The sequence below is a fragment of the Perognathus longimembris genome, chromosome 12 (genome assembly GCF_023159225.1).
Source record: "Perognathus longimembris pacificus isolate PPM17 chromosome 12, ASM2315922v1, whole genome shotgun sequence".
Classification (NCBI taxonomy): Eukaryota; Metazoa; Chordata; class Mammalia; order Rodentia; family Heteromyidae; genus Perognathus; species Perognathus longimembris.
Genome location: NC_063172.1, coordinates 89938 through 103331, shown reverse-complemented (window position 1 = coordinate 103331; position 13394 = coordinate 89938). Strand labels below are relative to the sequence as shown.

At 48.0% G+C, this 13394-nt stretch overlaps 1 protein-coding gene across 2 annotated transcripts; it reads right to left on the bottom strand.

Moving 5' to 3' along the window:
• Nucleotides 1-511: 511 nt before the first annotated feature.
• On the bottom strand, nucleotides 512-11430 carry Znf250 (zinc finger protein 250). 2 transcript variants are annotated; one of them, XM_048358876.1, is made up of 5 exons: nucleotides 11321-11428; nucleotides 8299-8385; nucleotides 7998-8124; nucleotides 7666-7779; nucleotides 512-2489 (listed from the first exon to the last, which is right to left on the bottom strand). In XM_048358876.1, exons 1-5 carry the CDS (start codon nucleotides 11363-11365, stop codon nucleotides 1186-1188), a joined length of 1677 nt encoding a protein of 558 aa, XP_048214833.1. In that variant the 5' UTR covers nucleotides 11366-11428; the 3' UTR covers nucleotides 512-1185. The 2 variants fall into 2 exon arrangements, with proteins under 2 accessions (XP_048214833.1, XP_048214834.1); XM_048358877.1 differs by having other exon boundaries at nucleotides 513-2489; nucleotides 11128-11430.
• Between the last annotated feature and the right edge of the window lie 1964 nt (nucleotides 11431-13394).

The following is a 13394-nucleotide window of genomic DNA, read 5'->3' as shown; positions in this document are numbered from 1 at the left end:
TACATAATTTCTCAGTGATAATAACTTTACTTTCCTTTTTTCATGTGAAACAGTATTTCATCATTTTTGGCAGTTGTGGGGCTTGAACTCTGGGGCTGGGTATTGTCCCTGAGCTCCTCAGCTCTAGGCTAGTGGTCTACTCCAGAGCCACTTCTGGTTTTCTGGTGGTTAATTCACAATAATTCTAATGGTGTTTCCTGCCTGGGCAGGCTTTGAACCATGATTCTCAAATCTCAGCCTCCAGAGTAGCTAGGATTATAGGCGTGAGCCACCGGTACCCAGTGACATCCTTTTTTTTTTTTTTTTTTTGCCAGTCCTAGGGCTTGTACTCAGGGCCTGAGCACTGTCCCTGGCTTCTTTTTGCTCAAGGCTAGCACTCTGCCACCTGAGCCACAGCGCCCCTTCTGGCCGTTTTCCATATATGTGGTGCTGGGGAATCGAACCCAGGGCTTCATGCATTCTAGGCAGGCACTCTACCACTAAGCCACATTCCCAGCGACATCCTTTTTTTTTTTTTTAAATCACTTTATTCACACAACACTTCAGTGTTTTAATACTAAGAATGGTCAGCAATAATAATTAGAATGGTTTTATTTAGCAAAGGCATATAACAAGCTAAGAGAAAGCACTTTATTTGGAATGGAAGAAAGTTTTATTGGAACAAGAGATCTTATAGGCTTTAACTTCCTTACTCATGTCAAAAATCCTTAGTCACGTTAAATAAATTATTGCTAAGTCAAAAAAGCATAGTGGATATCTTTACCAATATTCTACTCAAACCTAATATTATCCACCAATATAACTTCAAGATGATAAAGGAAATGAACAGCTCTCCTCTAGTTTTTGCACAGGACAGGAATAGAATTGGTTTGAGACACTGAGTCATCAAGGAAGGGAGTCCTTTAGGGTTCACAGAAGCTCCTTCTTTCCTGGGAGGCTGTCTTTTCAGAGTGTGACTCCTGAAGGCCAGTCACCTCATAACTTTTCTATTTGGCCACTCCTGCGGCTTGAACTCGGGGCCTGAGCACTATCCCTAGCTTCTTTTTGCTCAAGGCTAGCACTCTACCACTTGAACCACAGTGCCACTTCTGGCCTTTTCTATATATTTGGTGCTGAGTAATCGAACCCAGAGCTTCATGCATGCTAGGCAAGCACTCTACCAGTAGGCCACATTCCCAGCCCACTTCAAAACTTCTTGTGTACTTTCTGGTGCTGGATCAGGTGCCCATGCTGATTGAAGGCACGCCCACACTCCCCACACTCATAGGGCTTCTCCCCTGTGTGTATACGTTGGTGTTGGATGAGGACTGAGTACTGGCTGAAGGCCTTGCCACAGCTGTTACACTCATAGGGCTTTTCACCAGTGTGGGTTCTCAGATGCACGATCAGGGTTGCCTTTAGGCTAAAGGCTTTGCCACACTGGGTACACTGGAAGGGCTTCTCACCTGTGTGAATTCTCTCATGCTGGACCAGAGACCGGCGGGCACTGAAAGCATGTCCACACTCCCCACACACATAGGGTTTCTCCCCTGTGTGTACCCTCTGGTGCTGGATGAGATGTGAGTGCTGCACAAAGGCCTTCCCACACTCGTAGCATGCATAGGGCTTCTCCTCGGTGTGGATCCGTTCATGATTCATCAGGGTTGACCGATGGCTGAAGGTCTTGCCGCACTCACTGCACTCATAAGGCTTCTCCCCAGTGTGCACATTGTGGTGCTGTATAAGGACAGAACGGTCGCTGAAGGCTTTGCCACACTCGCTGCATATGTAGGGCTTCTCACCAGTGTGGACCCGCTGGTGCTGCAGCAGTGTCCTCTTCACACTGAAGGTCTTGCCACACTCACTGCACCCATGAGGCTTCTCCCCAGTGTGTACCCTCTGGTGGCTCCGCAGCACAGTGCTGTGGTTAAAGGCTTTCCCACACAAGGGGCACACATAGGGCCTCTCCCCGGTGTGGATCCGCTGGTGCTGGATGAGATGTGAGAGCTGTGTGAAGGCCTTGCGACACTCCAGACACTCATGGGGCTTCTCGCCTGTGTGTATTTTGTGGTGCTGAGCAAGGTCCGAGCTCACTCTAAAGGCTTTTCCGCACTCATTACATTCATAGGGCTTCTCACCTGTGTGGATTCTTCTGTGCTTGCTAAGGACTGAACTCTGGCTGAATGCTTTCCCACAAATGTTACAAACATAGGGTTTCTCACCAGTATGGATTCGCTGATGCTGAAGGAGATGGGAACTCCGACTGAAGCATTTCCCACACTGGATGCATATAAAGGGTCTGTCCCCACCAGAAGCTGTCTGGTGCTTTGCGACTGGACCCTTATGGGGGCCAACAGTGTTTGAACTCAGGCAGAAGCTCTGCTCTGTTTGGTAATGTTCTTGCTCAGTCCTCCCTAAGTGTGTTTTTCCTAGACTCACTGTTACTTCATCTGAAGGTAATGGCTTTAAACTGAAGTCTCTATTATGGTTTTCTTCCTTGGTTTTGCATTCTGAAACAACAAATTTAAAATGAAGCTGCTAACACTATTCAAAAGCCTGAAGAAAACAACCCTAACAATGGCTTTGCGGATTTCTCTCTATGGAGAAATCAAAAGGTGGCATATCTAGGGCTGGGATCTAGCTCAGTGGCAAAGCAATTGCCTAGCAAGTGCAACGTCCTGGGTTCGATCCCCAGTACCAAAAAAGAAAAGACAAAAAAATTTTTTTAAACAGTGGCATATCCAGAGACAGACTTAGGGAGATAGCAACTCCAGTCTGAGACAATGCCTCTGTGTAGAATGCCCACAGGCACACAACAGTGTGGATCCCCAGGCTACCATGCTCTGCCCTCCTGGTTGTAGTGTAGACTGAGCTTCCAAGGGCCCCATATGGAGCAGGACCACTAGATCTGTTGTACAAGTCTAGCAGGGCAATACAGTAGTAGCATGGGAGCAGCAAAGCCTAGCCTGGGCAAAGAAGGGAGACCTGAATACTTATAAGTAGGTCAAGGAATGCTATCGTGGGCCAATGGATATGTATGTGGTCAGTAGTCACAGCTTCTTTGTAGGGAGAAAATACACACACACACACACACACACACACACACACACACACACACAGAAATTGAATTCAGGGCCTTGTGCTCGCTAACTCTACTGCTGTAACTATGTCTCCAGTCCTTCTTGAGCTATTTTTAGCACAGGATCTTATGTTTATGCCTATGCTGGCCTGGACTTCTCTCATTTATGCTCGCTGTGTAGCTGGAATGACAAGCACCATGCCTTTCTTCCCAGATACTAAGATTGCTTAAAAAAAAAAAAAAAGTTATTGGGCTGTGAATATGGCCTAGTGGTAGAGTGCTTGCCTCTCATACATGAAGCCCTGGGTTAGATTCACAGCATCACATATATATACAGAAAAGGCCAGAGCGGGCTGGGAATATGGCCTAGTGGCAAGAGTGGATGACTCGTATAAAAGAAGCCCTGGGTTCGATTCCCCAGCACCACATACACAGAAAACGGCCAGAAGTGGCGCTGTGGTTCAAGTGGCAGAGTGCTAGCTTTGAGCAAAAAGAAGCCAGGGACAGTGCTCAGGCCCTGAGTCCAAGGCCCAGGACTGGCCAAAAAAAAAAAAAAGAAAAAGAAAAAGAAAAAGAAAAGGCCAGAAGTGGCGCTGTGGCTCAAGTTGGCAGAGTGCTAACCTTGAGCAAAAAGAAGTCAGGGACAGTGCTCAGGCTCTGAGTTCAAGCTCAAGAACTGGCAAAAAAAAAAAAAAAAAAAGAAAAAGAAACAAGTATCAAGGCCAGGGACCAGTAGCTCACAAGTGTAATTCTAATTGCGCAGGAGGCTGTGATCTGAGGATTGCAGTTCAAAGCTAGCCCAGGCAGGAAAAGTCTGTGAGACTCTTATCTCCAATTAACCACCAAGAAACCGGAAATGGTGCAGTTGCTCAAGTGGTAGAGCACCAGCCTTGAGCTGAAGAGCTCAGGGACAGTGCTCATGCCCAGAGTTCAAGCCCCACAACCCCCCCCCCCCACACACACACAAAAAGAACAATTAAAAGAAAAAAAGAAAAGAAAACAACTGCCAAGATGTTAGGCTGGCCACGTACCAGTGGCTGACACCTGTAATCCTAGATACGCAGGAGGCTGAGATCTAAGGATCGCAGTTCAAAGCTGGTCCAGGCAGGAAAGTCCATGAGATTCTTATTGCCAATTAATTACAGAAAAAGCCAGAAGTAGTATTGTGGCTCAAGTGGTAAAGCACTATGCTTGAGCAAAAAGGAGCTCAGGGACAGCACCCAAGCAGAGTTCAAGCTCCAGAACAGGCAAAAAAAAAAAAGACATTAGGCTGGACATGGCAGAGCACACCTATAATCTTAGCTATTCTGAAAGTATAATTGGGAGAATCTATCATGGTCAGAGGCTGGCCCCTGGCAAAAATATGAGATACAGGGGCTGGAGGTGTGGCTCAGATGTCAGAGTGTGTAAGCACAGGACCCTGAGTTTAAACCCTAGTACTGACGAAAGAAAGGCGGGAAGAGAGAAAGGGAGGGAGAAAGAGAGTAAGAGAAAGGATACTGAGTAAGTTCTAAATATAGATGTACATAGAAGCAGGTACTGGTTGAGACTGCCTGGGCCATGGCATCAGCCTCAATTAGCAGGGAGCAGAGCGCTCTGGAGTCTTCTCTTGATGACTCTACAGATAAATGCAGTCAGTACCTGCTTCTATGCACATTTATATTGAGAACTCACTCAGTATCATCCTCTACCATAGTCTGTGCCAGAGGCAGCAATCAGGTGTTTGTGTTCTTGGAAAATCTCAGTCCTCAGTACAAAACTCAAAGGCTCCCAAGAAAAGTCTTATTTTCCACTAGTGGGAACCACAGGCTGCCTTCTTTGGAGAACAAGTCTGGTGTGGCCGTGGATGGAAATGCTCTGTGTTTCCTTGCTTCTTGTGGTTATAGTTACTCAAGAGGCTAAAAGGATTATTTGAGCCAAAAGATACAAACTAGCCTGAGAAACAGCATTTCAAAGAAAAAAATCCACAAGTTTTTCTTGCAAGACTTCTGTAACATAATGTGTGTCCTCTTGCTTCCAGTCACTGGAAATATTTAATTCCTCTGAGGCAGGCACGTCTACTGTTTCTCTAATAACAAGACAATAGAGGCAGGTTGTCTGTAATACCTAGGGCCTTGTCCTTACTGCCTTTGCAAACAAGGAGCAGTTCTCAAAAGGAAAACGGCCACACTGAGATGCTGAACCTAAACAATCACTGGAGTATGAACTGTGCCATCCCATTCTACCTGGGAAGACTAGCTGGCTAACATTTTTCCCAAGACTCTGATGTCAATGTCCTGTAGTCAGAGGTTCTTCACCCATAGCAACTATGAAACAGCCTTTGGGGCTAGATCTCTCTCTATACATAGATCACACCATCTTTGGTTTTATAATTTTCTCTAATATATCTCACACATCTTTGTTAGATTCCTAGACACTTTATGTTTCTGATATCATTTAAAGCTAACATTTTTTGTTTGTTTGCTTATTTTTTTTTTGCCAGTCCTGGTGCTTGAACTCAGAGCCTGAGCATTGTCCCTGGCTTCTTTTTGCTCAAGACTAGCACTGTGCCACTTGAGCCACAGTGTCACTTCTTGCTTTTTTCTATGTATGTGGTGCTGAGGAATCGAACCCAGGGCTTCATGTATGTGAGGCAAGCACTCTACCACTAGGCCATGTTCCCAGACCTCATTTTTTTTTGTTAGGTGTGGGCCTTGAACTCAGGGCCTGGGTGTTGTCCCTGAACCTCTTGGGGCTCAAGGCTAGTGCTCTACCCCTTGAGCCACTGTATCACTAGTGGGTTTTGAGTGGTCAATTGGAGATAAGAGTCTCACAGGGACTTTTCTGCTTGGGTGGGTTTTGAACTGCAATCCTCAGATCTTACTCTCCTGAGTAGCTATTTTTATAGGCATGAGCCATCAGCACCCAACTTTATTATTATTATTTTTTTTGGCCAGTCCTGGGCCTTGGACTCAGGGCCTGAGCACTGTCCCTGGCTTCCTTTTTGCTCAAGGCTAGCACTCTGCCACTTGAGCCACAGCGCCACTTCTGGCCGTTTTCTGTATATGTGGTGCTGGGGAATTGAACCCAGGGCCTCATGTATACGAGGCAAGCACTCTTGCCACTAGGCCATATCCCCAGCCCCTCAGCACCCAACTTTAAAGAGTGCACTTTTGTTTGTTGTCAATCAATAGAAATACAAATGATTTTTTTGTCTCTTCTTGTTTGGTACTGGGGATCATCAAACCCAGGACGTTGCACTTGCTAGGCAAGCACTTTGCCACTGAGCTACATCCCAGCCCAGAAACGATTTTTTATCTAGCAATACTGCTAAATTCTCTTGTAAATTCTACTGGCAGCAAAGTCAGTGCGATTCTTATTTCCAACTAGCCACCAGAAAACCGGAAGTGTCACTGTAGCTAAAAGTGGTAGAGCATTAGCCTTGAGCAAAAGGGCTCAAAGACAGTGCCCAGGCCCTGAGTTCAAGCCCCATGACTGACAAAAAAGAAAAGAAAGAAAGAAAAAAAAATCTAATTCTTTTCTAGGTTGACAATATTATTTCACACACGGAAACAGAGTACAATACTATATGGAGAACAGTGAGTTGCTTTGACTTGCTCAAATTGCAAGTTTTCAGCTTTTCATTTTTTTTTAACAGAAAAATGTTTATTTGAGCAAAAGAACTAGAATTTATAGAAGCAGAAGCTAATGTGAGGCAATAGTACAACCTTAAAAAAAGTGAGTACAGGGGCTGGGAATATGGCCTAGTGGCAAGCGTGCTTGCCTCCTACACATGAAGCTCTAGGTTCGATTCCCCAGCACCACATATATGGAAAACGGCCAGAAGGGGCGCTGTGGCTCAGGTGGCAGAGTGCTAGCCTTGAGCGGGAAGAAGCCAGGGACAGTGCTCAGGCCCTGAGTCCAAGGCCCAGGACTGGCCAAAAAAAAAAAAAAGTGAGTACAGGTAGCTTGACCAAACAATTAAGTGAACCAACTCCCAGATCTTACACGTTTTTAATGGGCTTCAGGAAATTAGATAAGGGCTGGGAATATGGCCTAGTGGCAAGAGTGCTTGCCTTGTATACATGAAGCCCTGGGTTCGATTCCCCAGCACCACATATATAGAAAACAGCCAGAAGTGGCGATGTGGCTCAAGTGGTAGAGTGCTAGCCTTGAGCAAAAAGAAACCAGGGAGAGTGCTCAGGCACTGAGTCCAAGCCCCACGACTAGCACCCAAAAAAAAAAAGAAAGAAAGAAAGAAAGAAACTGCTTTGTATATATAGGATGCTTTGTTTTTTTTTTCTAAACCAAGTATGTAATAATCACAAACTAAATGTCCTATTAGAACCTGGGTAACCAGTTTTTGTCTCTTTGGAAGGGACAAAAACCCCTCTGTCAATAGGCTGCTATTGCTTATAACTAGCTTAGCTCTCCTACCCTATCTCTTTTGTACTTAGTTCTACCATCCTGTCCAGCTTTGCATCCTGCCTGGCCTAGCACTTGGCCACCTATGGACCCCTGGGCCAGGTGAAGCCTGATAGGCTCATCCCAGATTGGTGGAAACCACTGCAACCAGAGGCTCAATCTAAACAAGTTGGGTGAAAGCAAGGATCATTCTCATCACTCACCTGAGAGGCTACTGCTCAGGCCTTGGCTCTCCCCAGCTCCCTGCCCATCCAGGACCCATGGGTCTTCTCCTCGTTCTAGCTGGCAGATCACATTGGGTTTGGATCCTGGCAATCCTGTTTGTTGGGAGGGAAGCACTTTGTTTATACATTTACCAATATCCTTTTAGCCAGCGGCATCTCTGAGGACATGAAGATGGACAGGATTGACTTGTTGGCAATAAACACCCTGGAGATTTGGGAGCCTTCAGGAAGCCTGTCCCGAGTCTCCCTTGGGAAGCCCTCATCCCAGTACAACACATACAGACACACACAGGCCTTTGGAGGGGCCTTACCTAGTGAAACCACATTCCCATAGGTCTCCATCATCACGTTTCTGTAGAGACCCCTCTGAGCAGGGCCCAGGCGGTTCCACTCCTCCTGGGAGAGGAGCACAGCCACATCCTCAAAAGTCACTTTGGCCTGGAATGACAAGAGATTCAGGTAAGGCTGAACTTCAATGCCTAAGAGGAAAGTGGTTAGTAGTAACTGAGTATAGGTGATGAGGTATTATTCAGGCTTCCCTACAAATCCTCAGTGTAGAAGAAACTGAAGAAGATTTGGTGAGGAACATTGAACAATCTTGGTATAGCTTACCTGAGGTGCTGCTGGCAGTGGCAGAAGCCCAGCTGCTGCCATCATCTGACTTCCGGGACTGGTAAGGGCAACAGGAATCAGAGAATCCTGTGGGGCTCAGAGAGAAGAACATGTCAATGATCAGGCTTTTCTTCCAGTATCCCCTGACTTCCTGGGGAACCCTTGTCTTCATACAGAGCCAGTGACAGGCATGTTGAGATGAGGCCCAGGGAGCTGTAGCTCTTTTGTCACATTCCCTCACCCCATGCCAACTTGAATCTTATATTATGGAGACCTGTCTAGGCCCTAAACAAATACAGGGTTCTAGGACATGGTCCCATGGCTGTGGCCCAGGAAAGTCTCACTTAATAAGCACCTAAGATTTCTGAGCTCCATGTGGAAGGTACCCACTGTCTCCCTAAGGGCAAAGGGTCCCAAGTTTTGTCTCTCCAGACTTCAGGGATCCTCATGATTGGCTGATCACATTCTTTGCTATGGTCCATGGTTTTGCATGTGTACAACAATAGCAGCTTTTCAGGAATGAGTGTGTTCCATATCCAAGGCACTTACATGGGTCACATGTGGCTACAGGTATCAGACCAATTACCTCCTAAGACACACTTACAGTAAGGAGAAGCTTGGCCACTGGGGTGCAAACAAGATGGTCCTGCTTGAAGCACACACTTGTATAGGGGGTCGCGCTCTGACAGGTAGCTTGTGGCCCAAGCTGGGTGCTGGCAGCACAAGCTGAGGAGTGGTTGCTGAGTTGAGTGACCAAGAAATCTAGTCTAGACCTGAAGGAGGACTTGCCTTTAAGTGAGCATGGGTGGGTGCTGGGCATACACCATCACAAGGTAAACTGCAATTTCCAACATATTCAAAAGGGTGGACCAATGGGGTTGGGAATATGGCCTAGTGGCAAGAGTGCTTGCCTCGCATACATGAAGCCCTGGGTTCAATTCCCCAGCACCACATATATAGAAAATGGCCAGAAGTGGCGCTGTGGCTCAAGTGGCAGAGTGCTAGCCTTGAGCAAAAAGAAGCCAGGGACAGCGCTCAGGCCCTGAGTCCACACCCCAGGATTGGCAACAAAAACAAAACAAAACAAATCAAAAGGGTGGACAAAGGGGCCCCAAGTGATATATCTGGCTCTGTAGAGAATGTGGTTGAGGGGCTGGGGATATGGCCTAGTGGCAAGAGTGCTTGCCTCGGATACATGAAGCCCTGGGTTCAATTCCCCAGCACCACACATACAGAAAATGGCCAGAAGTGGTGCTGTATCTCAAGTGGCAGAGTGCTAGAGTTGAGCAAAAAGAAGCCAGGGACAGTGCTCAGGCCCTGAGTCCAAGCCCCAGGACTGGCAAAAAAAAAGAGAGAGAGAAAGAGAGAAAGAGAATGTGGTTGAGTCTTCCAGAATATCAAAGGAAAGTCTGCAGCAGTGACACAGCAGAGCCTATCCTACAACCAAGGGAAAGTACATGACAAATGGGGATATTCAATAGTTAAATGGTGGACATTATGGTCTGTATGGGGTAGTGTGTATGGGCAGGAAGAATCATCTCATTTTTTAATAAAGTATCATATATATGTGTATATTTGCATGGACAGTCACTACAAAATGCCCATTCCCCCAAAGGTGTGCACATTTGTATGGGTATAGGTGGTTTTTCAAATCAATGCAAGATAAATTAATAGTGCATAGTGAGAAAAAAATGGCTAGGAGGATAAATGAAGGTAGATTCCAAGTTCATCCCACACCTAAATAAATTCTTGATGAAGTCAACATATTACAAGTGATAGATACAAAAAGTAAATTAGTCAGACACTGGTGGTTCATGCCTAATCCTGGTTACTCAGGAGGCTGAGATCTGAGGATCATGGTGCAAAGACAGTCCAAGCAGGAATGTCTGTGAAACCCTCATCTCCAATTAACCACCAAAAGCTGGAAGTGGAGCTTGGCTCAAGTGGTAGAAAGCTGGCCTTGAGCAAAAAAAGCTCAGGGACAGTACCCAGCCTGAGTTCAATCCCCAGGATCCACACAACAAACAACATCAAGAAGAAGAAAACAAATTATTTTAAAAATAATCTTTAAGTATGGCAGCCCTTTGAAACATAGCACAAAGCCCAAAATTCCTAAGGGAAAAAAATCTGGTATTTTAGGAAACCCTTCTATCTTAAAATAACAAAAAACCCAAACCAGAAAAGCAGGGAGTGTATCCAAGGGATACTTGCTTTTAAAGGGGGTGTGGCATGCAGCAATACTTGCATCCACACCCCAGCACCAACTGTGGTAGACTGGCAGGGTGCTGGGCAGTGTTATTTTTCTAACATGTTTGCATTAAGAAAATTATTGCACATGATCTTCTATTACAATTTAAAAGATACTCATAAAACAGAGACTGCTACGTAAAAATATTGCTATTAGAAAGTGACAGAGAAAATATAGTATCAGTAGAAAAACGAGGAGGATAAGAAATTTGGGAAGAGGTGCATTTGGCCACCAAGAGCAGAACAACGCATGCTCGCTTGGACAGGAAGTCGTTTTCGCTGCCAAGAAGGAGGCGCTGCGGTCCATGCACCATCGCTCTGAAAAACCTGAGATGTAGCCGGGTAGGGTAGGACGCACTGGTCTCGGCTACTCCGGCAGCTGAGGCTAAATGTCCGGTTAAACCAGAAGTTAAGCACGTACTCACGCTCACGCACACACTCACGCACACACACACACACACACACACCAACAGTCCCCTCCCCCCCAAAAAACCCACAAACAACCCGGCCAAATTGCCAACGTCTTGGGGAAGCCCCTGTCCCCGAGTCGCCGCATCCACCTCTGCGGCGCCCAACTCCGACCTTGGATGGCTGGAGGCGCGGCGCGGATGCAGGATGGAGGGGTTCTAAGAGGTGTCACAGGGGAGGGCGAGGCTCGCGTCCACGGCCCACTGCCGTGCGTCCGTGAGGGGAAGGCCAGGCGCCGGCGCCGACTCGAGGCTGGAGTGCGGATGAGGGAGTGGCCCCGGCCCGCCGGGAACCGACTCCCACTCACGGCCAGTCGCAATCTCTCGGCCCGGGGAAACGGTGGCGGCACCATAGACAAAGGGGCCCCGGCAGCGCGTCTGAGCGGCCGCCAATCCAGGAGGCTCTGGCCCGCAGGCCCCGCCCCCGACGCCCGGAGCGCGGGTAGAGAGCCCCACACTGCGGATCCGGAAGTACGCCCTGCTTCTCCCCACCATCCGCCCCTCCCCACCATGCCCCTCTCCTTCCCCACCCCGCCCCGCCCCGCCAGTCCTTTTCAAGGTCACCGACCGATCTTCGGAGCTCCAAACGCCGAGGCCTCTGCCGGTCTCAGGGCATCCGCGCTGCGCTTTGGACCAAGTCCCCTTGCGGCCCTGCTCACACTTCCGGGCGCATGGCGGAAGTTAGTCCCGAGTCTCCACGTGCCGGAGTGGAACTCTGGCTTTCTCCACCTCCGTTCCTTTCCCTCAGAGGTCCCCTCGGCCAGGAACGCTCTTCCTGGGTCCTACCCGGCGAGACATGGTCACTACTAGAGTCTAGGTGTCACTTTCCTTGTCGCAGCACGCCGAGGACATCGTGCTTGGGGATTGTGTTATTTCCACCCTCCTAAGAGGCGAGCGCCCGAGGTGCAGGCAGGGTCTCGCTCCCCGCTGCCCCCGGCCCTCACGGCCATGCCCACCTGCTCTATGCCTGCCAGCGTCGCAGCACGGACGCAGAAGCCACCGTGCCGGAGGAGGTTGTCGGTTACACTCGCCCATGCTCGGGAGTAGGCCTAGCGGTCTGGCGGGTTTGCAGTCCCGGGAGGAGACAGCCTGTCCTGGGCTTCAGTCTGAAAGGGACTTTGTAACCAAAACTGATCCACTTTAGCTTAGCAGCCATTTTGTTGTTTATGTAGTAAAATTTTGCTAACCCCTTGCTTCACAGAGCTGACGGAACTAACTCAGCTCTATAGTCTGTTCAAAACAAGTATGGAAAACCAGACACTTTCCCCATAACATAGCCCAGAAGAACCGAGGCCGGCCAGGCCAGGCCAGGTGGAGGCGCCCAATCAGCAAGAAGCACAGGTATCCCCCCTAGTCCCTGACCAGTGGTGATAAGGGTCAGTTCCCAGACAGCTAGGTACCTTGTGGCCACAGCTCCCTGCTTCCCTGATAACAGGACCAGAACAGGCAGCTGTGGAAAGTAACAACTAATCACAAAGACCCACCTCGGAGTTGTGGTTTTTTGCCTATAAAAGTTAACCTGTAAGACTGAGGCGTGGGGCGTTGCCTCTACTCAGAGTTGGCCCTGGCTGGTCAGTTTTCATTCTCCATGCTTGGTGAAAAATAGAGCTCTGCTTAACTTTTCTTTTTTCTTTCTTTCTTTCTTTTTTTTTTGCCAGTCCTGGGCCTTGGACTCAGGGCCTGAGCACTGTCCCTGGCTTCCTTTTTCTCAAGGCTAGCACTCTGCCACTTGAGCCACAGTGCCACTTCTGGCCGTTTTCCATATATGTGGTACTGGGGAATTGAACCCAGGGCTTCATGTATACGAGGCAAGCTCTCTTGCCACTAGGCCATATTCCCAGCCCTCTGCTTAACTTTTCATTCTATCAGACTCGTTCCTTTGTTCAGGGACACAGTCTAGCTTCCAGGTTCCAGCTGGACCTTTCTTGTGTGTGTGCAGGTCCTGGGGCTTGAACTCAAGGCCTGTGCGCTTTTCCTGAGCCTCTTTCTGCTTCAGGCTAGCTCTCTTCCACTTGAGCCACCGGGCCACTTCCGTTCTTTTCTGAGTAGTTTATTGGAGGTAAGAGTTTCACAACTCTCCTGCCCAGGCTGGTTCTCAGCCTCTTGAGTAGCTAGGTTTACAGTGTGGGCTACCGGTACCCAGCTGTACTAGCTTTCTGTTGCTGTGAAAAGTATACAAGGAAATACTTTTAAATGAGGAAAGATTTATTTTGGCTTAAAATTCCAGCCCAGGCAGGAAAGTCTGTAAGAACTGTGTCTCCAATTAACCACCAGAAAACTGGATGTAGCCCTGTCCCTCAAAGTGGTAGAGTGGTAGCTTTGAGTACAAAAGCTCAGGGACAGCGACCAGACTTTGAGTTCAAGTTCCACGACTGACTAAAC

Bases quoted from the DNA above. Each gene is read 5' to 3' on its own strand.
- Znf250 (XM_048358876.1), bottom strand. From the start codon at position 11,365: ATGGTGCCGCCACCGTTTCCCCGGGCCGAGAGATTGCGACTGGCC. The intron at 8,386-11,320 runs GTGAGTGGGAGT...TGAGCCCCACAG, and splicing joins CCGAGAGATTGCGACTGGCC to GATTCTCTGATTCCTGTTGC. The intron at 8,125-8,298 runs GTAAGCTATACC...TTGTCATTCCAG, and splicing joins CACTGCCAGCAGCACCTCAG to GCCAAAGTGACTTTTGAGGA.